The sequence below is a fragment of the Akebia trifoliata genome, chromosome 4 (genome assembly GCF_017979445.1).
Source record: "Akebia trifoliata isolate Shusen 1 chromosome 4, ASM1797944v1, whole genome shotgun sequence".
Lineage (NCBI taxonomy): Eukaryota > Viridiplantae > Streptophyta > Magnoliopsida > Ranunculales > Lardizabalaceae > Akebia > Akebia trifoliata.
Window position 1 is genome coordinate 14,066,753 of NC_141378.1, and position 25,058 is coordinate 14,091,810.

At 34.4% G+C, this 25,058-nt stretch overlaps 2 protein-coding genes and 1 pseudogene across 3 annotated transcripts; 2 read left to right on the forward strand and 1 right to left on the reverse strand.

Moving 5' to 3' along the window:
* The first annotated feature begins 416 nt into the window (after positions 1-416).
* Positions 417-2,262, forward strand: LOC147403987 (bifunctional riboflavin biosynthesis protein RIBA 1, chloroplastic pseudogene; annotated as a pseudogene).
* On the forward strand, positions 1,190-11,658 carry LOC147403988 (bifunctional riboflavin biosynthesis protein RIBA 1, chloroplastic-like). Of its 2 annotated transcripts, XM_086439791.1 has the most exons (9): positions 1,190-1,346; positions 1,945-2,266; positions 2,651-5,446; positions 6,735-7,098; positions 7,181-7,402; positions 7,972-8,294; positions 8,932-9,061; positions 9,628-9,924; positions 11,229-11,658. In XM_086439791.1, the coding sequence occupies exons 3-9, from the start codon at positions 5,394-5,396 to the stop codon at positions 11,430-11,432; spliced, it is 1,593 nt and encodes a 530-aa protein (XP_086295917.1). In that variant the 5' UTR covers positions 1,190-1,346; positions 1,945-2,266; positions 2,651-5,393; the 3' UTR covers positions 11,433-11,658. The 2 variants fall into 2 exon arrangements, with proteins under 2 accessions (XP_086295917.1, XP_086295919.1); XM_086439793.1 differs by lacking the exons at positions 1,190-1,346; positions 1,945-2,266; positions 2,651-5,446 and having other exon boundaries at positions 6,880-7,093.
* An 808-nt stretch (positions 11,659-12,466) lies between these two features.
* Positions 12,467-25,058, reverse strand: LOC147403989 (uncharacterized). Its single transcript, XM_086439794.1, has 16 exons — positions 24,900-25,058; positions 23,690-23,746; positions 22,907-23,000; positions 22,242-22,420; positions 21,375-21,425; positions 19,660-19,716; positions 18,637-18,757; positions 17,507-17,573; positions 17,181-17,222; positions 15,684-15,789; positions 15,426-15,536; positions 14,916-14,987; positions 14,721-14,822; positions 14,582-14,628; positions 14,448-14,475; positions 12,467-12,937 (listed from the first exon to the last, which is right to left on the reverse strand). The coding sequence occupies exons 2-16, from the start codon at positions 23,705-23,707 to the stop codon at positions 12,797-12,799; spliced, it is 1,236 nt and encodes a 411-aa protein (XP_086295920.1). The 5' UTR covers positions 23,708-23,746; positions 24,900-25,058; the 3' UTR covers positions 12,467-12,796.

Here is a 25,058-nt window from a genome sequence, read left to right on the forward strand (position 1 = left end):
GTCATATTGTGAATTGAAAGGAAATTAGGAATGCATTATAGTTCGAAGGATATCATATTTGAACTAATTTATTTATATTTTTTAGAGAGATTTTATTGGCAGACAAATTTTTACTTATAACGCACCAATCCTTCTTAAAGTAAAAGTTAGTGCGTCAATAGAAGTTCTCTGTCTTTTTTTTTTCCAACGTTACAAAGGATATCCAATATATGTTCAAAAGAACTTAATCCTATAAATGTATTTGTTTCGAGATACATTCATACCGTACCTGAATTGGAATTTACCTATTAATATTGTGTATCATAATGTCATTTTATATGATGGATGATAGCTTATTTTACGTATACGAGTGCGCTAATCCATGTTAAGCCATGATACTTAAAAAAATTATTAAATCCAACCAAGGAGGTAATGACATGTGGAAAGAGAAGATGGTTCGTCTTCTGCTTTGAGTTTACTTATCATCATATCAACTTTTCTTTGCGACACACCAGGCATACACAATTAAATGGAGACGCGGATAATTGTTCTTTGGTTTCTATATTGAATCGAGATCCCATATGGTGTCCCATTTCTATAGATACGAATAGTGTCTACATGGCACAATTTGATTGAAAATAAATACATTGGGTTGCGTGAACAGTTAGATTTGAAGTTCAAGGTGTTTTAAACACCAACTAAAACATACCACGTAGACACCTAACCTATTTTATATATGGGAGTTACGAGATACCATATTGGATCCCGAGTCTTTTATATTTTTTTCTTCAAACCCAAAATTAATGAGACAGAAAGAAGGGAAAGAACATAGAGTACCTCATTTATTGAAGAAGAAAATGTGGATGAGTTCTATAAGGTTTCCAAGGCTTGAAGAAAACTAAGCAAATTAAATTAATATTAAATCAGGTTATTTAATTTATTCTCCAACCAACTACTTCAATATTGGAACAATCAAAACCCTATAATATATTTGATTCTCGATGCATTCATACCTGAATCAGGAATGATACTTTGCATCATCATGTCATTTTATTTGATGGATCATGGATGATTACTCGTTTTACGTGTTCAAATTGACTAATCCATGATAAAAAATAATTGTTAGACAATTCTAATCAAATTGTAATTGAGATAGAAGAGAATAAAGGTTCTCTGGAAATGGTTCTTTAATGAATTTTTATTGCCACATCAATTTTTCACTATTACACACTGATCCTCTATGTATAAATTGATATCTACGGGATTGAAATAAACGCTTCTTCTATTTTATTTTTTTTCGTAAGTAGTTGCAAGGAGATGGCTTTCATGAACCTGTCTTGCTCTAATTTCTCTCCCTCTTCTCAATTGTAATATTCTTTCATTATGTTTTTCTTATAATATTGAGTTTTTGCTCCTATTTTTTTTTTTTTTGTTAACTAATAATTTTAATCAAAATACCACTTTATATCATCATCATCATTATTACTATAAACATTGCAATTTATATGCAATATGATGGTTTTTTATTTGAAGAGCATCTTTACATGGTGGAATCGGTGTGATTCATGGGCGTACCTCAATATAAAGGAAATCACGTAAAATCTTAGTATTTCTTTCTATGATTGCATCTTGTGTTTGATTTTTCAAGTTGTTTTCTTGTTTCGACTGCCCATGTTTTTTTAATAATTGATCATTTAAGCATAATCGAAAAAGCAGAAGCTATTTTTCATCAAATGACTCATAGCTTCTGAAACTGCTTTTAAACCCCTAAGGAATTCTTAGACATAATCATGCAATTATTATATAAGTGATGATATAAAGATAATTGATTCGATAGAAGCACTTCCATTGGAAGAAAAAAAAAAAAAAAGTTGATGCCCCAAACTAGCTCAACTATTGACTTATATATGTGATTATTCACATATTTTATATGTGTTCTTATTCTATATTGATCAATTTTATTAGGATGCAAAACATGGTACTACAACGGGGGTGTCAGCTCAAGATAGAGCGACTACCATTCTTGCCCTTGCATTAAAGGATTCAAAACCTGAGGATTTCAACCGTCCAGGTCATATCTTTCCATTGATGTATAGGGAATGGGGTGTTCTAAGAAGACCTGGACACACTGAAGCATCTGTTGATCTGGCCATCTTGGCTGGATTGGACCCCGTCGCAGTCTTATGTGAGATTGTAGATGATGATGGTTCCATGGCCAGATTACCCAAGCTTCTTGAGTTCTCTCACAAAGAGAACTTAAAGATTATATCCATGCAGAATTAATCTGGTATTCAATCTCTATGCATTATTTTTAGCCTACATAAAGTATTTATCCATATCGCATGCAAGTTTATAACTTACAAATTTTCCCAGCAAAGATAAGCTTTCTAATTTTAAAAGTAAACTGATAACTATTGTCCTTTCTTTGCAAAACTCAATTATTCTCATTTTTAGTCATGATTTAGAAAAATTGTAATAATAGAATCGTAACAATAATGCCCTTTTAATTGTTTTTTTTTTTTTTTTTCAAATCTAAATAAGTGAGTTTAATCAAATCTTTGAAAAAACTCTCCATATAATATATTTGAAAAAAAGTACCAAACAAGCAATGTAAGGTTTTTCTTTTTTTCTTGTAAGTAGTAAATAACATCCTACTATATTTTTTTTGCAGATTTATTGAATCAAGTAAGGTTGAAGCATGGGTTTCAACCAATTGAATGATGTAGGTCTTCAATGTAATAATGATGAAGTGAGGTTTACCAATCACCTCTATCCTTCCTCGGTTAATTTGTATGGGTGTGTGACAATTAAATAATTGATAATAACAATAAAATTTGTGTGTTACCTAATAAATACTATATATTTTTTATTTTATTTTAAAAAATATTACTTATTGCAATGGATATAAAAATCCACTGTAATAGGTAATATCTTCATCTTCAGACCATGTTATCCACCGTGACCTATAGCTACAACGGAAAAATCTGCCGTCATAACTTAAAAATGCGAGCAATTTTTTTTCTTATTAATGAATAGATCTCTTTATTTGGATAACACACATATATCTCTATTTCTCTAAAAAGATATGGTATTTATTATGATATGCATGAATTCAACGACATTTATAGTCAAAATATTAAAAAATCTTATGAAATCCAAAATGTTATCATTAAAAAAAAAAAAAAAATTCGAATTATATATATATGGGAAATGTTCGACACCCTACGTTTTGCCCTTGTGTTTTGTCTTACATCAGTTAGAGGTTTTGAAATGGACTGACTTTTGATAATCTTTCTTTAACATGCAGTGGAGCTATTAATTTTGTAAAGGTCATTAATTCCATATGTATGGAATTGATTTTCTAATTAATAAAATTTGGTTGGATCATTAATTCAGGCCAATTTTTAGAACACTAATTTCGTCCACCATGGACCACACCATAAATGGTGATGTGGGCGCCTGCATGGTAAAGGAAAAGAGTGGTGATAATATGACTCCCCCCACATGGCGTATTCAATCAACTCACTTGACGTGGGCTGTGCTATAACCATGAACTTTAATGTCTTGGGATACACAAAAATCTGTGCAGTTGTGTATTCCGATGAAAGAAAATATATGATTCTGACACACCTCACGTGAGGGGAGTCGATTGAGTATGTCATGTGGGGTAGATAGATTATCACGACTCCAAGGAAAATTACCAAAAACAAGAGATGTGGCACATCTACCACTACAAAGAGAAGATTCGAAGAGTGTTCAACTAATTCAACTACTTTACAATGCCAATTCCATTTTATCCCAATGTGATATTGAGGAAGAATGAGAAGTTTTATTTTTGCTCAAAGACTTTTTCGTCACAAGCTCTCCATTGCATGAAGCACATCAAACCTAATGAGGGTGATTTTGTAAATTCGGGGATATATGCCCATAATACATGCAGGCTAATGTGATAGGTCCATGCCGATCCCATGAGTAAAAAATGTGTGAGGAAAATAAAAATTCAAGGAGAATATGGCCAGGATCACAAGTCAACTAGAATACAGGTAGACCGAACATTACTTGGTGGTAGAGCAATTTTGTGGAAGATTAATGCTGAAGTGACCTCAAGATTGTATCTCATATTGCACATCTTGAGGTGAAAATGTGTCGGAAGCATAGATGCTTTTCATCGAGATACAAGTCTGAAAGCATTTATGATTCCTACACACTTTCACGTCAGGATGTGCAATATGAGGTATATTCTCGAGGTCACTCCAGCACAACTCTTCATGAGAAGAAGAAGTTGCATTACTATCATACTTATAATCACTTTATATTATGCGAGTGAAGTTGCAATTTTGAGCCAGAAGTACAATCAGTTGCATTACCAGCGTTGTAAAATCTCTCGTACTCATTTGTTCTCTTCTCTCCTCTCCTCTTTTCATGTCTCCCATTAATCCTGTAAAAATCCCACTTTATCATCATTAAAACGAGTGAGTATGATTGTATCAAAGATGTTGGATTGACTATAAACAATAAACCTATAAGATTTCTCAAAACTTCTAATGTTCAATATGCAACATTTCAATTCACATTTTCATTTCTTACTGTGAATGTATTCAAGAAAAGTGAGTTGCTATTGGCACCCCAACTTTTACTTATTACACATTAATTTTTAAAAATTTTTTATTACAACCCAATAAAAAATTAAAACACATTATTCAAACATTACAAAGATTTGGCTCAAGTTATTAATCAACCTTACAAAATATTATAACACTCATTCGAACAATTTAGGTAGTGTGTAGGATTCTGCTCGTGTAAAATCATTAACCTAAATTAGAAATCTTTAAATAAAAAAAGAGATACTATTGACACCTAAATTTTTACTTATTCTCAACTATTCACTTAATTTTTTGGATGAATCTCCATTCGTGCATTAAATATGACGAAATTTCGATTTTGATACATTGTTCATTTTAATTCTCAAAACATATTTTTACAATGAATTTGTCATTTTTATAATCTACAAATTCGTTGATTAAATACCAACGATTTTACCATATCAATGAATTCGTTGATTATAAAAATGACGAACTCACAAGAAAACATGTTTTGAGAATTAAAATGAACAGTGTATCGAAATGGAATTTTGACATAAGTTGCGCCCTTATTGGGAAAAGTTTCTTTTTTTTTAACTGGAGTGTGATAAGTAAAAGTTAGTGTGCCTCTAGAATCTCTCTAAAAATATAGCACAAATTAGTTTTAGAAATTTTTTTCAATAATAATATTTTACAAAAAAAAAAAATCCTAAGTTTTGGAAATTCTTAGTTGTCCAACGACCAATCAAAGGATGATCCACAACACTTTTCACCTAGTAGCCTCTGTTCTTTGTACACCGCCTCGTAACTCCATTTCTCTGAATTGGAACTCGAATGGCGTCCGTCAACCTCTCTTCTTGCTCTTCAATGGCTCTGTCACGTTCCCAGTAATCTCTCTCTCCTCTCTTTATCTCTCTATGAAATTTCCAAATGTAAAACTTATGTGGGTTGTTTTTATTTTTTTATTTTTTTTCTCTGTACTAAGGATTTTAGCTCAGATCTGATCTGGGTTTTTTTTTTGTTTTTGTTTTTGTGGTAATTCTTGATGGGTTTGAATTGGAAACTTGATTTATATTCGAATTTCGCTTGATTTTGTTACAATTGGTTAATTTTATATGATTTTGTATTTCACGTATATGGACTATGGTGCTCATCATTGTCGTTAGCATATTGTGTTGTAGTACCAACTATATTGGGTCGGCTGGCAACATAAATCCTATTTTGTTCTCGATTTTATCTAGAATTATAACTTCTTCCAAGGCATGTGTTGTCAGATCTTTTCTTACAGATGGTAAGTCACAAAAATCGATATCTACTATCCAATCTAGGCGAACTAAAACAATTGGCTTCGGGTGGAGGTTATCAAGAAATTCATTGGAAATGTTGAATTACAACAACAAAGCCTTATCCCAACATTTTGGGGTCAGATAAAACAAATGAGGTTATCAAGAAAAATTCATTGGAAATGGAGTATTACAACAACAATTCTTATGCCAACGTTTTGGGGTCAGATAAAACAAATCATGCTCCTTCATTCCACTTTGTCCAAGCCCAAATCTTTTGTTATTGAAAGTGAATTTATATCTGCTTGCACTATCTCCATTCTTGTTCTTTTGGGTCTTTCTCTCATTATTTTTTGGATCTTCAACTTGAATATTTCTTCCAATTGGACTGTAAGTGACATTTGTTAAACATGCCCAAACCATCTCAATCGACTTTCTCTTGGTTTATCACCTATCAGAGCTACTTCTACACTTTTTGAATGCGTGTTTCTAATTTTATCTTTTTTAGTCTTTCCACTCTTATATCTCAACATCCTCATCTCAGTTGCGCTCAATTTATAAGACGGTTGTAGGACCAACTTTGAGGAGGTGAATGTCAGATATAGCAGTAATGCAATAGAATTTCAATGGCGAAAACTTTAATTTATGTTTGTATGTAAATATGGTAAGGGTGGGTCACAAGATCAACTCACAGGCCGACAATTAGTGATGTTCACTAACTACACGTTTTGGTAGTCCTTGGATATGTTTTGATACTTTAAACTTGAAATGGTCCTGCAAACAATTGCATCTAAGGTTTATAATCCTTTGATTATTAAATTCTGGTATTTTTAACACCCTTCTTTCGTCCAACTATACATGAATCTGGCTAATCAATTTGCATTTTACGTAGAGCGCACAAATACTTCAACCGGTTCAAAGGGCTGCACGCTGTGAATCCATCTGCAACCGATGGGACCACATCAGATTTTTCCTTGATCAATCTGACTAGAAAATCATGTCTTAGACTCAAGGGTGATAGTAGAGTTAGAGCTGCAATAATATCTGGAGAAGGAGATCTCCTATCTTATCCCAAAAGCAACGGAGCTGCAGGAAAAAGTACTTCTAGCAATGCAATTGCATTTAAAACACTCGCTGCAGAGATCTCTCCTAAAACTGATGAGTTTTTAATTGATAAGGATGAGTTCGATTTGGATTGTCCTACGGCAGGATTTTCTTCAATACCAGAGGCCATTGAAGACATCCGCCAAGGCAAGGTTTGTTTTCTTCTTAAATGGGTTGTAGGATTTGGTTGTTTTGTTGTTTAGTTTAGTACTAATTTCCAGTCGATATTTGCAGATAGTCATTGTTGTAGATGATGAAGATAGAGAAAATGAGGGAGATCTAATAATGGCAGCATCATTGGCAACACCCGAGGCTATGGCTTTTATTGTAAAACATGGAAGTGGAATTGTGTGTGTGAGCATGAAAGGAGAAGATCTAGATAGGTTACAGCTTCCTTTGATGGTAACACAAAAGGAGAATGAAGAGAAACTTTGTACGGCATTCACCGTGACAGTGGTATGTGTTAACCAACCAATTACTCCAAAAGACTGATTTGTTGGAGAGGGGTAGAACTATGAATTGAAGAGGGTCACGGGGTTTAGCTGGGGTATCACACACCCGGAGAATGGAGGAAAATATACACTCAACACTCCCCCTCACCCATAAGGGTGGAAAGAATCAAACCCGTGACATATACGAACCTAGCGCTTTGATACCATGTCAAAAGACCAACTACTCCAAAAGACCGATTTGTTGGAGAGGGGGAGAACTATGAATATTAGTGGGTCACAGGGCTTAACCCCGGTTATGACACACCCGAGATTGGAGGAAACTATACACTCAACAGTATGTAGTTCCACCACTCTTGAAAACAGTTGAACTCATTGGTTTATCGCTTACATCCAAGCTATAGATTGTTGGCCTTCCAGCATCCTCCACTACACATCCTTAAATCCCGACTCACTTCCTCAATCCATATCATTTCTGGCCTTCCCCTCAACCTTTTTGGGCACTGACCTTCTCAGATTCTTTTTGTGATTTTGATTAGCTCTCATATGTTCGTTGACTATAATGGGCTTTTGTAGGATGCAAAACGTGGTACAACCACTGGAGTGTCAGCTCGTGATAGGGCAACAACAATATTGGCTCTTGCATCTAGAGATTCAAAGCCGGTGGATTTTGCGCGCCCTGGTCATATATTCCCTTTGAAGTATAGGGAGGGAGGCGTTCTGAAAAGAGCTGGACATACAGAAGCTTCTGTAGATCTGGCTGTGCTGGCTGGGTTAGACCCTGTTGCAGTTCTATGTGAGATTTTGGATGATGATGGTTCCATGGCTCGATTACCAAAGCTGCGCCAATTCGCACAGAGGGAGAACTTGAAGATTATATCCATTGCTGATTTAATTAGGTATATAATTTTCCATTTTTTTAATAAGTATGTATATGATTATTCTACGGTCAGGTTTTTTTTAACGAGTGCTTATATTGCCACACCTGCTTTTAATAACAGCACACCAAGATGTGTGTTAATTCTATGGTGATCTACATATGAATTGGAGTGCTATTAAATTTGAGAGATTCTTGGATTAGTTGCACAACATTTGTTATGAAGGCAATGTCTCATGCAAATTGTTTTCAGGTGCTTTGTCTTTTTGTGAATGGGGAGGATTATTAGCTTGCAACTATGAAAATGTAAGTGTTTGCTGAGGACTTAAACTTCTGCCTTGAAGAAGTACTCATTAATTGCTTAGGAGAGAGGATAATTGTTGGAGTATTTCTTTATTATAATTCCTGGTACCTTGCATTAAATCTTGAAACTAAAATAAATTCCGAATTACAATGCATACGTATTGAATTGGTGCATCTAGAAAATTTGTACCTCTAACTTGCTTATATTGACTCTTCCTCATCTTCTCAATTTTTATGAACTATGTGCCAGCTGTTGTATCCGATATGTAATAAAACGAAATTAAGTGTGATCTACTTGTTTGTGATCTTTTTTCAAGTGGATGAATGGTTGGTTTAACATGGATTATGATTGGCAGATATAGGCGGAAGAGAGATAGATTGGTGGAGCAAGCTGGTGTGGCACCAATACCCACAATGTGGGGACCATTCAAGGCCTACTGTTACAAGTCACTGCTAGATGGGATCGAGCATATTGCCATGGTTAAAGTATGAAAAAAATTGGAATTTAAGGACCTGTTTCTTTTTTTTCTTTATGTTTCATTGTTTTGAAGTAACTAAATCTCAAAATCTATGTGCAATGTGCAATACCAATAGGGCATTAAGGATACTCTTCTTATTTTAGAGTAGTAATATGACCCCAAATATTTGGGATAGGGCTTTGTTGTTGTTAGAGTCGTACTTCTGCTGATACATTTGAAGTTGATTTCTTGTATTCTTTTGCGCAAACTAAGAGTGCCTTTTTGTCCCCCATTTTCGCTCATCCAAATCCTTCATGGTGGGCAAATGAGAGTTATATGTTTAGACTAATTTGATAAGTGGAACCCATAACTCATTTGGGTCTCTGAGTAATTACTGTGAGATTGTGGCCTTAATCCCAGCTTTATTTATCTGGGGAAGAACGGCTATCTGGATCATATGTATGATACATGTCATTTAGAGAGGGTAAAGAAACAGGAATTTATTCTTTGGTTGGTAAAACAAAGATTAAATAAATATAAAACATGTCTTGGCACATTGTTGAGTTTGATTAACATGGTTTGTGATGTAAACAGGGTGAGATTGGTGATGGGCAAGATATTCTTGTAAGAGTACATTCTGAGTGTCTCACAGGAGACATATTTGGGTCAGCCAGATGTGACTGTGGGAACCAACTGGCACTTGCAATGCAGCAGATTGAAGCAGCTGGGAGGGGTGTGTTAGTGTACCTACGTGGACATGAGGGAAGGGGCATTGGTTTGGGCCACAAGCTTCGTGCATACAACTTGCAGGATGATGGCCGTGACACTGTGGAAGCCAATGAGGAGCTGGGCTTGCCCGTTGATTCACGAGAATATGGCATTGGTGCGCAGGTAACCAATTTTTTTAAACCATCCAATCAACCTTATATCTTAATTTCTATCATGGTTATTCCTGTGTTGTTTTCAATATGCTGCTTTTGAATCCTATAGCTGACATTGTTAGGAAACAAGTTCAAAACGTTGGAGGTGATGTAGTCATTTCTGAAAATTAGATTTTTAGTTTCTAGGGAATCAGTTTGAGGTCAAGTGTCATCGATTTGTAATCCCATACACAAATCAATTGGTTCTGTCATAGTGACAAAAATCACGATTTTAATAATTGTCGATTAAGTCACGAAGGTTTTGAAAAAATCTTTGATTTTTCAAAAAATCACGATTAATCCGCAATTTTATGAAGAAAAAATATCACTGATTATTTTTGTTTTTATGGTTTTTTATGTATTATTTTTTCATTTAATATATAAAATACATATTTTTTTTATTCACATTTTTTTACTTTTTAATTTATCTAATGTTTCCCAGAATTTATCGACTTTTGCAACTTTTTCCAAAGCTTTCGCTTGCCAAATTATTCCCAATCCCCGACTTTGTCACTATGGGTTATGTCAGGCTAGTTATCTGTTGTGTAGTATTAATGATTTTTTATTTTTTTTAAGTGTAAAAGATTTTATTAATAAGAAAGAAAAGAGAAAAGGGGCGGCCGAGATAGCCCCCAAACAAGGCAGGAACAAACAGCAAACAGAAACATACTAAAAGTTACAAACGCCAAAAGGAAAGCCAAGAGTTCAAATAGTATCCCATCTAACACAAAGTCCTAGAAAGAAACACCCTCAAAATCCCTACATAATTTGGACCAAAAGTACATGAGGCCCAAAATCTCCAAATACAGTCTGGGACGTACTTAACTTACCCTGGAATACCCTGTTGTTTCTCTCTTTCCATAGACCCCAAGCAATGGCAAAGGGAAGGATAGCCCAAAGGATAGTGAGATGATATCTTGAGCAGTTACATATCCAAGACCCCTCACACGCAAATATATGCGTCGCAAGTTCCATACAGATTAATTCTCAATAGAATTTCTTTCAAATTCTTAAAATTGAATGTACTTGTACTTTTGCTCTTTACGCTTTTAGATTTATATTCACATTGCATTATATACCCTATGCTAACAGTACGCTCAATTTCACTTCTCTTCTCAAAAGAAGCGTCTTTGAGCCTGCTCATTTCCCAAATGCTTAATTAAGGTTAAATAGCTATTATCCTAGAGTGCTTAATAGGTATCTACCAAAATTGTACTGTGATATTTAACAGATGCTTGGTTTAGATATTTGAATATATGATCTTACTTATTGCAGATATTACGTGATATTGGTGTGCGTACAATGAAGTTGATGACAAACAATCCCGCAAAGTATGTTGGGCTCAAAGGTTACGGTTTGGCAGTTGCAGGTCGGGTTCCATTAATAACTCCAATTACAAGGGAGAACAAGAGATATTTGGAGACAAAACGTGCAAAAATGGGTCATATTTATGATCCTGATTCCAATGGTCTCGCCTAACTGGTCTCATCAGTGAAAATGGCAAACCAATAGTCACCTCACATTACACATCAGACGCATACTCGTCGCTGCAAGCTCCGAGGGAGAGGTCCCACCGAATATCCTTAAAGATAGATGCTTGATAGTGATTTTTTTCTAGTATGGATTGGAATGTAAGACTGTTATTTCATTTATTGAACCATATTTCAAATAAATCTGGTGTAGGCTTTCGAAGTCTCTTCTTAAATGGTGGAAGTGCCAATCTTGGGTATTAATAAAGTCATTATCAATGTAAAATAATAAGATTTGTAATAATAGATGGGCTGGAAATGAGCCAAAATGACAATTTTTGAGGAAGAGATTAAAGAGGGATGGTTCTTATGGAATTAAAACTAAATGGTTAAAGTGGAGATCCTTGAATCTGAGGTTTTACTTGATCAAAGAAAAGTTTAATAAGATAACAGTAGAACTGCTTTGCTTAATGAAATAAAATATTGGGAAATGAAGAAACATGTTGGTAGAATCGGAGAAACACAAAGTCAAAAATACAATACAAATTAAATGAATTAATGAGAGAAAGGAGGGAAATCGATGAATTTTTGTGGAAGAATATTCCAAAATTTTTATATAAAGCATTGATGGTGATGAACTCTGCCTGTGTAGTATTTCCCTTACATTAGTTTGTCAGGCCAAGCCTGGATAAAGGAGGCTTGTAGACTGTAAAATTCCACCACCCACCCAAACATGAATTCTAATCAGGCATTTTATTCCGATCATGCTAAGGTGCATTAATACTCTTCCAACATTTTATTTATTTATTTTTATAAGTAAAAGATTTTTTATTGAGAAAGAGAGAGAGATGACGAACCCAACGGAAAAAAGAAGATAAAAACTCCTGAAGTGACGACACCCAACACAACTGGCTTGACTTCAAGTAACAGACCCTGTCCCTTCTTACTATAAAAACTTAAAAGAGGACAACCCTAAAAAATCCTTGAAGAATTTACAGCAAAAATACAACAAAGTCACCGAAAAAAAACAATGAAACTGTCCAATGTCCATAAGAAGTACAATTTCTTAACTTTAAACCTCAGATTGTATTATTCAAATGATAATTAGGGAAAAAAAAAGACCAAATTGCCAAAATCGCCCTAAAAATCAGTTAATACAAAACTTCCCCAATTGGGTACATTTCCCATTCAAGCAGCATATATGCCACAATGTGTATAGCAAAGAAAATTAACTAACACAAGCTTCCGTCGTTGGGTATAGCTCCTATTCAAACAGTATCCGGTGTACAAAATCTCTGTCATCTGTAAATAGCAAAATTCTCTGATTGCTGAAGTTTTCCAGACTGAACCAATGCTCTCAGATATGTGGAAGGCCTAACTCATATATTCTTGTTTCAGTGTATTTGTATCATCTAGTGTTGTGATGGGAGAGAAGGGAGCACAGCAAGCAGAAATGTCGATTCCAGCGACCTCCATGGCATTGCAAACCCATTCAGGGACATCACCTTTGGGAAACTACAAGACAAATAAATGGATGCATCAAAGTGTTAAAAGCCTGCATTGGGGACAAAGGACTTTCAAGTATTCTTCATAGTAAATGAACAATTATAGCAGGAAAAATTAGCAAGTTCCAAGTAGGGTCGTCAATGGATCGGATCGATTTGATACCGATCCAATAAAGATTGGATCTGGAACTGATCCAATGAGAGTATTGGATCGGGTTCGTAACGGATCAGTTTTTATCGGATCTTGATATTAAGATCCAAATTTGATACAATAACAATATGATCAAATATGAATTGGACCAAACCCGATTTGATGTACAAAATCTAAATAAACTTCATTTATTTAAAAATATATATAATATAATTTCTAACATTTTATCAAGTCGGGTCCTTAGCAGATAGGGACATGATCAATCTAGATCCAATCCAATAAGATATCAAATCGGAATCAAAATCATCGATCCATAACTGAAGTTATCGGAACGGATCATATTTCGGGTCTGATCCAATCCATTGACAGCCCTAGCTCCAAGTAAATTCACCCCCTCAGCAAACAAAAGCCAAATAGTTTTGAAACTAAAATTAAGGGAACGAACTTGGTAAAATCAGCGAGCGAAGAAGACTCTGCTATAATTACCTTTGATCCTACTTTGTGAAATGAATTAAGAGTGAATTGTAAGATCAAACTCTAAGTTGGGCAAGGGAGAGAAGATGAAGGAATGGGAAGTGACAGTTTCTTCCAAGTGCAGGAAAAGCAGAAGAGTGGCTAGGAAGTGTCGACAAAAAGAACTAAATATTCATATTGAATCATTATCATATTTGGCAACCCAATGCTTAGGATAAGGCATAGATGATGATGAATCAATATAATATTTACAGATTATCTTGCTGAAATTTAGAAAATGGAAAAAGAAATAACAAAAAAAGAAATTGCACCCAACTGTGTCAGGGGTACTAGATGGTGGGGTGGTAGGAACAAGAGGAGGTTTCTAACCAAAAGCAGAGCAGGAGTGGCTCTCCTTATTGGAAGATTCCTACATACACAGTGCCTTTGTTTCCCCGTTATCCCCCCTCACCCATAGTGACAAAAATCTGTGATTTTTGGAAAAAATCGTGATTAAATTATGATTTTAAAAGTTGTCGATTAAATCACAATTTTTTCAAAAAAATACGATTAATGATGATTTTTTTGAAAAAATCACAGATTAGTTTTATTTTTAGCATATTTTAAGTGTTATTTATCATTTACTATATGAAATATATACTTAAAAAAATATTTTTAATTTTTAATTTATCCAATGTTTTCCCAACTTTATCGATCTTTTGCTGACTTTTTCCGAAGCTTTCTCCTATCGAATTATTCCCGAACCGGACATTGTCACTATGCCCTCATCAACAAACATTGAAGTCCATGTTACAGCTTTCAGTTCTCAGCCATCCACAAATAAAGCAAAAACATATACTTAATTTCTGGAGATGAATGACTGAAACTAAAAGGGCAATTCTGAGTGTAATAGTACCATTTTTTGCAGGAATCCACAAACAAACCTGCAGAAAACATAAAATGCACCAGAAAATATCAGCCATTGACTATATATATGTCATCCTATAAAGCTCATAGTTTCTCACTAATCAACTTAGAGAGAGCACATACTCTGGAAACAGTCCCCGAACTATTGATGTGTGTAAATCCCTGCTAAGCTGCAATCAGAAAGCATTTTACTTCACAAATATGAATTACGACAATGAAGCTCAAGAAATATTAGGTGCTAAAATTTTGTGTTTGTTTGTACCCTCATCATATAAAACAAATTGTGGTATGATAAAAGCTGAGATCCCATAGCATCTTTTGTAACAAGAGAATGAATGTAAGCTCTTGTATAGTTCTTGCAGACCTAGAGAGAAAATAGATGGATAGAAAGGTTGCACCTAAGGTCAGTTAACAATTAAATGATTAAAGCAAATAAGTATTAAGTTAGCTTACATACCATACAGGTGCATGTAGGATCAATGGGGCGAACATCATCAGCCATAATATTGTGCTTTAATTTTAGCACCCCCTGCACAAGAAACATATTAAACATAAGTCTCACCTAAAAAAATTAAAAAGTACTAAAAGAAAAAACTCAGTTTGTAAAACTAAAAAAAGGGATGCCAGAGCAGCCAGGAATCATCTGAGTTTCACCGAGTTGATCTCATAAGTCATTTAAACTGACCCAAGACAGACTAGATGAGTCTTTGAACTTTGACATTAGCATTTATGAGAAAGAAGTATGGAAAAGTGTATGATCTATGGATTACACATAGATGACTAGAAATACATCAAAACTATATAATTAATGTACAAATAAAACAAGAAAACCAAAAATGAAAGAAAAAGTAAATTAAGATCTCATCTTAATTGTTGTCTATGAGAGTCTTATATAGATGTCCCAAGATGTCCTCTAAAATATTTAAAAATAAAAAATAGGTGCTTCAGGAATCATTAATATATTTACCTCGGGTACAAGAGCCGTACCAAATCGAGCAGTACGTGTAGGATAAACACAGTCGTACATATCAGCGCCTAATGCACTGCAAACTACAATATCAAGTGGATATCCAACACCCTGAAAAACAATATGCATGAAAAATACAATTGCATTTCTGTTACACAAGAAAAATAAAAACACATTAATCATGAATACAACTTTAGTCTATATGAGCAATTGATATCTAGGAAAACATGGATTAAAATGCATTATAAATTAGTGCACCATAACATAGCGTGGTTTATCCTCAGGTAAAGCAGCAGTACACTGAGCAACAACACGCCAAAATGAATCTTTGTCTTCACCGCCTGCAAGACCACCAATAGCATAGCTGTGACAAAAGTAAATTAGGTTAAATCACTCTCCTGACCATTCAACCACAATGCTGCAAATGTAAATCTTAAGGAGAGTGTCTCTGAAGACCTGTAGTGATGAGTTCAATGAAAGCCAACATTTATAACAAATACATAGAAGTCTAGAAATCCCTTCTTTTTTTTCTTTTTTTTTAATATTCTCTTCTTTGGCATTTTCTTACAGAGTTATGAAATTTCTTGATCTTATTGGTGTTTCATAAAGTCAAATAAATTCACTTGATAATCAATAGAACTGAATACTTCTTGATGTTAAGGAGTGATAATCAATAGAACTGAATACTTCATGATATTAAGGTTGGGAGTGGTGACATTAAGATGGTCTGAATACTTAATTGAACTGAAGATGAAAGTGACGCCTTAGACACATGAAGCAGAAAGACCCCAGAAACAGTGTCATTGAGGAATGACAAGTAAAGTATACAGACCACTAAAAGTGTTGAAATGTTAGATAACTTCTACTTTCTATAAACACAAAGATCACTGCAAACATTGTACAGATCTTCATTTTTTGAAGCAGAAAGACCACAGAAACAGTGTCATTGAGGAATGACAAGTAAAGTATACAGACCACTAAAAGTGTTGAAATGTTAGATAACTTCTACTTTCTATAAACACAAAGATCACTGCAAACATTGTACAGATCTTCATTTTTTGGTTTCAATGGCAATCATATTACAGCCCCCAATTATTAAGCTTATGGATTAGAAATAGCTAAAACATAGAAAACCAATTGTTTATGAAAGACCAGGAAACTGTCAGAATATAACCTAAATATAATTTTAATTGAGCATAAAGGGTTTTTGGTCACGGTTGTCATAAAAAGTAAAAACTATTCTGCTCAAAGTATTTTTAATGGAGGCACTACTTGTGGTTGTGTTGGGGAGCAGGAGGACAGTAATGATGGCTATGACAATGGTGATGTTGGTAGTGGAGATAAATGATGATGGTGGTGGCGCCGGTGATTGAATCAGGGATGGATGTCATTGTGAAGATGAAGATGGTGGTGGTACTGACGAGAAAAGAGGAATGGAATAGGGGCGATAGCATTTATAGTAGAGAAGAGAGACTATGGGGAGAAGGGGAGTGAAGGGGAAGGAGAAGATAAATTCTTTTATCATTATATAAGCAAATTTTCTAATTATGATTTTAGAAAAGAAAACAATTTATGATTATGAAAATATTGCATATTATTCTTGTTGCCAACAGATTATTGGAACCGATAATCTATTTATGAGGCTGATAATTGTTTCCAGCCACATAATTGGTTATCCGAAACATTATCAAACAAGTAAAAGTTTCCATATGACTGCACTTTCATTACTGATGGCTAAGAGTAGTATCCACATACCCGGGTAAATTGCGATCAACCAAGCCTCTAACACATATATCTCTGAAAAACAAACGGCATGAGATAGAGACGATAATTACAAGAGTCATGCTAGAGTGACCTCAAGATTTACCTCATTTCACACTTTCCTGACATGGACGTGCACACAGAACCATAGATGTTTTCACTCGCATCTCGATGAAAAACATCTATTGTTCGTAAACATCTACATGTCAGGAAAGTGCGAAATGAGGTAAATCTTTGAGGTCACTTCAGCATTATTCTAATTAGAAACCATAAGTTTTTCAAAAACAAAATAAAAAATTAAGGGTTGAATTCAAAGCCACCTGAGCACAGGATCCAATCCTCCTTGTACTATCCCGAATAAGTTTTGCTCATTAGGTCTCTGGTGAGCTGTCCTCCGAGAAAATCAATAAAAATGTTTTCAACACCCTAAAGATAAACTACAGGCATAAAGAAGCAACAAGTGAACAGTGAAAACTTAAAATAAATTTTTTATGTAATGTGTGTACGACATGGTGATCAAAGAAAACCAGGAGAAATGGTAACATATACTGGAAAGTTATGACATTTAAATTCAGTATAAACACAACAAATTCATTGACATAACCATGAGATTCAAACTCTAAATAAGTATAAAAAGTTGACTAATGAAGATATTAAAAATTGGAAGAAAAAAACTTCTTAGTAAACTGGGCAACTTTTGCCGTTCCAAATTAGATGGACCAAAGAAGTATTGGTTTGAATGATACAAACAACCATGACATGAAGAAAAGAAGAGACTGGTTTTCCTTTTGTTTGAATAAAATCGATCGGCCTAACTTAGTTTCAGTAAGAGCCAGGTCAAGATATAAGTGTGTTGGGAATCACAACAGATCGTCCTAGACCCTCATTGAATTGGTCTTGGATCTGCCTTGTTCCCAGATTCATCTAGTTTTGACTTGCCATGACCAAGACCTGTATTCTCTGGATTGCCGTAGTCAACTTCATCTCAGCCCCAAAATGAACCAGGTCGCAAGACCAAGATCTAAAATCATAGTCTCAAGATTATAGCATTACATTTCCAGTCCCAACCTAGATGAAGGTGGAGGATTACCTTTAGCACAGTTTAGAATATAGCATTGACACCTGTGGGATATTTCATCCCAATTGGGGGCATTAATGGATAACCTCAACACTTAAGACGAACCGTAACAACAAAGGAATTTACAAGAACAGGAACAAGAGAAGATAAGAAAAATAATATAGAATCTTATACTTAAAATCCACATAGAACAATGAAAAGGATGAACAGAACTAACAGAAATAAAAATAACAATAATAATTAATAACTGATAATAAATATTCTACTGGTTAAAATAAGAAATGATATCTTCATCGCACCAACAAAAATTATGGACTTAAAGTGGTTGTCTAAGAAACATATGTGACATTTTTCCCTTTTAGATATACTTACCAGCTATACATCTGTCAATCCAACGCAGAGTGCGATACATAGCCTCCTCAATTCGCGGACCAGTAATGGTAGTTCTCACAACATCATCAAGGGCCATTATGATGTCTGCTCCAATTCTATTCTGCAATAATTGTTGGAAGAACATATAAATGCATGATTCAAACAAGGCAGGACTTCTATTAGATGGAAAATTACTATTTGAAGAACAAAGAGAACAGAAAATTGAAGACCTCATTGAACATTTCAAGAAATATATGTAGTCAATTGCTACAGTTGGACATAAAAGTCGTGATTTTATGCAAACAAGACTTATGTTATGAATCTAGCCTCACCAGGTGCAGTTTCAGCCTCACAAAATGAATCCTAGGAGTACCCTCAACTTCTTAAAGTCCCCATGACTCACCCCTCAAGAACTCTCAGAGAGAACACAAATAACTTAGAAAGAAGTCTTGTATTACTCTCAACTTTGTGTGCTTGGGGTGATTCTAATGGTGAATACAAATGAGGATCTCTCCCCCTCATATAAACTAGGGCAGGCATTTCTAGAAAGAAACTCTACCATTTAAATTTAAGAAATCTTCCAAAAACACATAAAATTCTCCTAGAACTATTCTGGAATACCAGTACTCCAGAACATAGTAGCCAAGTACAGATCCAGCAATTATTTGGTGAGGGCTAGTTCAGTTAAGTTGGCTAATTCTGCAAAAAATTGGGACAATTTTGGGGATTTTGCAAATTATGTTTTAAGGTTTCTTCCCAAAAATCCATCATCTTCAACCTCCCTAAAACCCCTATCCTGTTCTTGAGATTTGAAGGTTGAAGAAGATTGAATGTTGAGGTTGAAAGGTTAAAATTACTTCTTTTTTCAAGAAAAAAGGTTCAAAGGTTAAAATTTTACCCTAGAGGTCAAAGACAGTGGGTTTTTAGGAAAAAATCAAGGTTCTTATTTTGGAAATTCTAGAGAGTGTACTCTTCACAAGATTTAGAGCTCAATAGTTGTAGCACCACACAAGATATACCTACTTGGATTTGTATCGACTCCTCGGGCGTTAGGAGCATCGGCTTTCCATCAACAGGTGACTGAAATTAAGGAAATGAAAATTTCGTTCACAAATATGGATATTAAAATACTACTATATTCAATTACCATAAGAAATCAAATAGAAAAAAATCAAGAAAGGTATTCAACACTATGTAGGCCTATGCACAAAGTAAAACTAATTGTAAAACAATATAATTAAGAGTTCGAAAAAGCAATTTCAATTCAAGCAATAAAACCATTGCATTGCTATGAGAAGATGAGAAATTATAACAAATGGAAGGACGTAATTCAAGTCTTCAAGAAATAAGACAATGTTCACAATTCCCAAAACAATTATCACAAGAGGATCCAACCTACAGTTATCTAAAGTGAGGTCAGAGAGATCAAAAAAAATTATAGCCATGCCTGTCCTCTTATTCATCCCCTACTACATCATTGTTAGGCATAAAAGCATATCCAAGTGGCAAGGCCTAATCGATGAATTAAGGAACTAGTATTGTTTGCTTTCATGAACCAAAGTTGCAGTGATTATTAGTTGATTCACTTGAAAAGGATGTTTATTTTAATTATAAACAACTTCCTATTGGAAACAGAAAGACATCGACGATGAAGTAAAATAAGTGTATGGGTCCATCCAATGAAAACACATCAACCAAACTCAGGACAACTTCTCTGACCAATATAGAACAATGCAACCCTAAGAACTAGATTTCACAAAGAAAGAACTCAAGGACTAGCGCAGTAGCATCGTATGGGCCAAAAAAAATCAAGAGTCAACTAAATCTGCAACAATAATTTGAGTTTTAAAAAAAAAAAAAAAAAATGTAAGAATCTCTTGATCTTCTTATCTCTTCTCCAAAATGGTTGTGCTTGTTGTCATGGTTTCTCTCCATTATCTTTGTAAGTTGTAGGACTCCTCACCTGTCCCTCCCATCTCTACACCAAGAGCCATCAGAAACAACACCTAGTGTATAACCAATAATACCGACAAATTACTAGGTACAGCCAGTTTTTCATAAGTTTCATAAGCACTAATATTTTCACAACCAAAACTCATACTCATTAATGAAAAGCATTGAATGAGAGAATGTCATATGTTTCAAACGACAAGACTTTTGACAATATCTAGCAAGAAAACTGGATGATTTTCATTTTAAGCTTTATGGAGAGAACAGAAAAGGATGATTATTCATCATTTCACAAACTGTGCTGGATTTTCAGGACATAAATTGTAATTGGCATTAAATTATAAATACATTATTCATCCATCTTTAAAATGCCACATATTCTTGGTATGCTTCACAGGTGAAGTTTGAATCATAAGATTTTTCTCAGGGTCTTCGATTACTTAATCAATTTCTATAGATCAGAACCAAACTACCATTATGCCTCTCTAAAACACCCTTGGATCCTAGAAACAAGCATAAAAAATAAACAGCAAAAGTAGAGGGAGCTCACAAACAAGTGTTTTATATGTCACCGCTAAATTATTTGGACACATAACCATAAATCAAAGTATATTCCACTTTCTCAAAGATATATAAAAGGACTAAAGATATTCCAAGAAATCTTGATTGATCATTTGTGATGAGAGATGACTCTAACAAGGCCGGTTCTTAGCCTCAAGTAAAATAGAGGACACATAGAGATCTGTTAAGTTGGATAAACCAAATTAAGGAAATGGATGTGGAACTACCTGAAATGTTACACCCTTTTCTGTAATGTCGGCTAAATGCAACAGAGAGACCTGGAAGAGCATAGAGAAACATTTACAGAAAATCTTTTGTAAGATTAATCATCTCAAGATATGGAAGGAATGTACACATCTCAAAGCATTCCTAGTGAAAACTATTGTCTTCAAGATGCAAGAAATTTACAATCATACAAAATTAAAAAAAAAAAAAGATTAAATATAGATGGATTTATGATGCACATCTGAAACATGTGGTGATGTGGGCTATGTGCCCTTCATGGGTAAAATAATCATTACCCTTCCTGGATGAATATTCTTTCAATCTAAAATTCCAAAAATGAATATCTCCAATGGAAAGTTTTCTAACAATTAGCAATTTTTGTAGATAAGCTGGACTTGAAGCACAACCTTAAGTTGCTTTGCAATGTGTCAAACCAACTAAGCCATGGGTCTAAGCCCTCTGCTAATTGTTAGAGGGCTCAGACTCACGGCTTAGTTGGTTTGAACACATTGCAAAGCAACTTTAAGATCTTGGGTTCAAGTCCAGCTTATCCATCCAAATTTTTTTTTTTTTGCTAATTGTTAGGAACAATATGCCAGTTATTCAAGTAAATAACAGAAGGTAAACTATGGAATCTGTAAAATGGCCATGGCCCATAATCAATATACGACCACCATAGTTTCAACTTTCAACCAGGAAACTGCAATCATAGAGAAGCAAAGAAGCACTGTGTTACATATTATGACGTACAGATTTGAGCAATCAATTGGTTAATAGGATAGCCATGAATAGAAAAAAAAAAAGCACAAAGCAATATTAAATGAACGCATGACAATTCAACAAGGATGAATCAAGTAATGATAAACAACCATCTGAAAGCCACCAGAGTCTGTAAGCAATGCTCTTGGCCAATTCATAAATTTGTGAAGACCCCCAAGTTCATCAATCAATTCTGAAGTAGGGCGAAGTGCCAAATGGTAGGTATTTCCAAGTATTATTTGGCAACCAATATCCTCAAGCTGGTTCGTTGTTAAACCTTTTATTGTGCCTGTAACCAAAAATAAGAAAATAATAATAATAATGATAATTCATTCCATCAATGATTTGAGCGCATGTTTATTAAAAAGTAATGCTAATGTCCACAAAAAACTGTTCACAAGCTAACAAAATTCCACAAACTATATCAAAATGAGTAACATTTTGGATGAGCGAAAATGTTGCTCATAAATACGGATTGGCCTATCCTATCCATTTGAAATGTAGCTTGCAGTCGCACCATTTTCAAAATAAATACAAAAGGTGCCAAACTGCCAATTGATATAAAAAGCTTCACTGATCAAATGAGTTAGAATGGAGATGACATATTGCTATTCTTAATTGACACATGTAAGAAAATTAATCTGCCACTCATTGCATTAAGTTGAATATTTGATCATTTGTTACTAGTGATGCCCCATAGTGTATGTTATTTAGGAACAAAAAAAAAAGAAGCTTATAAAGAATGAAGGGGATAAAGCATAATTTAAAGCCCAACCTTGTGTGCCTACAGGCATAAATAGGGGTGTTTGGCTCACAAAGTGTGGGAGTGTCAGTTGAGCTGCACGAGCACGATTGAACCTCCCCAATACCTGCCGACACAAATTGGAACATTTTATACAAACGAATGAAAAAGTAAACCACTGATCAGACAGGATCATCCAAAGTCAAATTTTTGGGCTAAGGCTCAAGTGCAAGAGGTAGTCCACTAGTTGATTGTTAAGGTCAAATAATTGACAACTGAACAGTATAACAGGCAGCATGCTAAATTTTTATTGTTGCAGGTGCATTTTAGCCATACATCTTTTTATTGGTAAAACATGGACATTAAAGTAAGCAAAAGGAAAGAAAATTATGAACTAAGAATCAAGCAGAAGCACAGAAAAGACAACACTAAACATCCCTTCTACCCACAATGGTGTCCCATCTAAATACAAAATCCTCAAAGAACTAGCCTTTGCACTCCTCAAAAGATCTAGTCAAGCCAAAAAAAAAACAGAGATTTAATGCCCATAATAAGGTCTTAGATTTCTTGCTCCTTGCCCTTAAACTTCCACATATTACACTCCTTCCAAATGATCTTTCGCTCAGAAGAGAAGTAGCATGCCTTTGTGACACAAGACCGAACTCGGAAGCATCTCCCTTTACTCTAGCTTAAGCTAGAGAAAAGGAGAGGTCCCAAAACAAAGTAAAAAAAAATAGAATGCTACTTAAATAAATACACTATAAAAAAGGAAGAAAGGAAGCCAACAACATGCATCAAGGTTCGACATTGTCCTACCTCAAAACGAAGTGCCATTGTATGAAGATTCACACTCCCCTCTACAGCTAGATAATACTGTCAGCAAACAATAGCGAAAAAGATAAGCAGAACAGTTTGGATCAACAGATCACATATTTCTACTAAGTTGCACCTTTAATGTCTTCTATTGGTCAAAATGGCACTTCAAGCTTCATTTTTCAACTTATTGATTGTGCCCATGGAAAAAACTGCGAACCATCCATTGCCACATGGAAATGGAAGTATGAGTTTCATTATTTTTCAGTTTGGGATGAATTGGACATTGCCAAAGTAAGTTTTCAATATCTTCCAAAGTTCTCTTTTAGAGGTCGGTTACTTTAGAGATTTTTATTGATTGTTATTTGTTGAGGTTTGTGGAAAGCAAAACAAAAAAAAAAACTACAGCAAATGTTTTAAACATTAAAGCTCTTACATGCATAGTGACAAATATCTACGATTTTTTGAAAAAATCACGATTCTAATAGTTAACAATTAAATCAGAATTTTTTTTTTTTGGAAAAAATCGCAAAGGTTTTGAAAAAATCTCTGATTTTCAGAAAATCACAATTAATCATGATTTAATTGACAATTTTTTGAAAAAGATCACAGCTTATTTTTATTTTTTCTATTTTTTAAGAATTATTTTATCATTTAATATATGAAATGCATAGTTTTTTATTTTTTATAATTAAAAAAAATATTTTTATTTTTTAAATTTTCCGATGTTTTCCTTATTTTTGTTTCTCTTGCCAAATTATTCCGAAACCCCGACTTTGTCACTACCCTTATGTGAAATGCGGACGAAGTTGATTAGAGAATGTACAGTGCTAGTCATTGAATTTCCAGTAATTTAGTTTCTAATTCCTCTTGATATCTTAGGAATATTGCAATGTACAGCTCCCCTTTCAAAAAAAAAATTCTATATTTCCAATAAATAATTAGATATTACACCACTTATGAACACTAAAACAGAACCCAGTTGTTAATTTCGCATATTAAAGCCATTTTTTCGACAAAAACATACACTTAAAATCTAACTGATATATTTATAAAGCTAAATGTGCGTAGTTTAACTACGCAGTTTCTCAACAAACTAAAAAAAAGGAGACTCTTTTACGCTTTGATTTTCGAATCTTTTTATTGAGAGAAGATCTGTCTTACAAGTGTATCGAAATGCTCTTGCGAAGTATACGAGAAACATGAAACTTACAGTGATTTAGATTAGGGTTTCGAGGTTCTGTGCAATGGCGATGAAGATGTTGAGATTGAAGAGCAGAAGATGCCCTAGACTGCGACCAGGGTCTTCGGTTTCTTGCGGCGGCTTGGAAGACGCGCCAACGTTACTTACGCGCCTAATCTACTTTTTTAA

What these genes read in the sequence shown, in the direction of transcription:
- LOC147403989 (XM_086439794.1), bottom strand. An exon ending in ATCCTACATGCACCTGTATG is followed by an intron (nt 14,823 to 14,915) that starts GTATGTAAGCTA and finishes TTTTCTCTCTAG; the next exon opens with GTCTGCAAGAACTATACAAG. An exon ending in GTGGATTCCTGCAAAAAATG is followed by an intron (nt 12,938 to 14,447) that starts GTACTATTACAC and finishes TTTGTCTTGTAG; the next exon opens with TTTCCCAAAGGTGATGTCCC.
- LOC147403988 (XM_086439791.1), top strand. Translation starts at nt 5,394, where the DNA reads ATGGCGTCCGTCAACCTCTCTTCTTGCTCTTCAATGGCTCTGTCACGT. An exon ending in AAGACATCCGCCAAGGCAAG is followed by an intron (nt 7,099 to 7,180) that starts GTTTGTTTTCTT and finishes CGATATTTGCAG; the next exon opens with ATAGTCATTGTTGTAGATGA. An exon ending in CGGCATTCACCGTGACAGTG is followed by an intron (nt 7,403 to 7,971) that starts GTATGTGTTAAC and finishes GGGCTTTTGTAG; the next exon opens with GATGCAAAACGTGGTACAAC.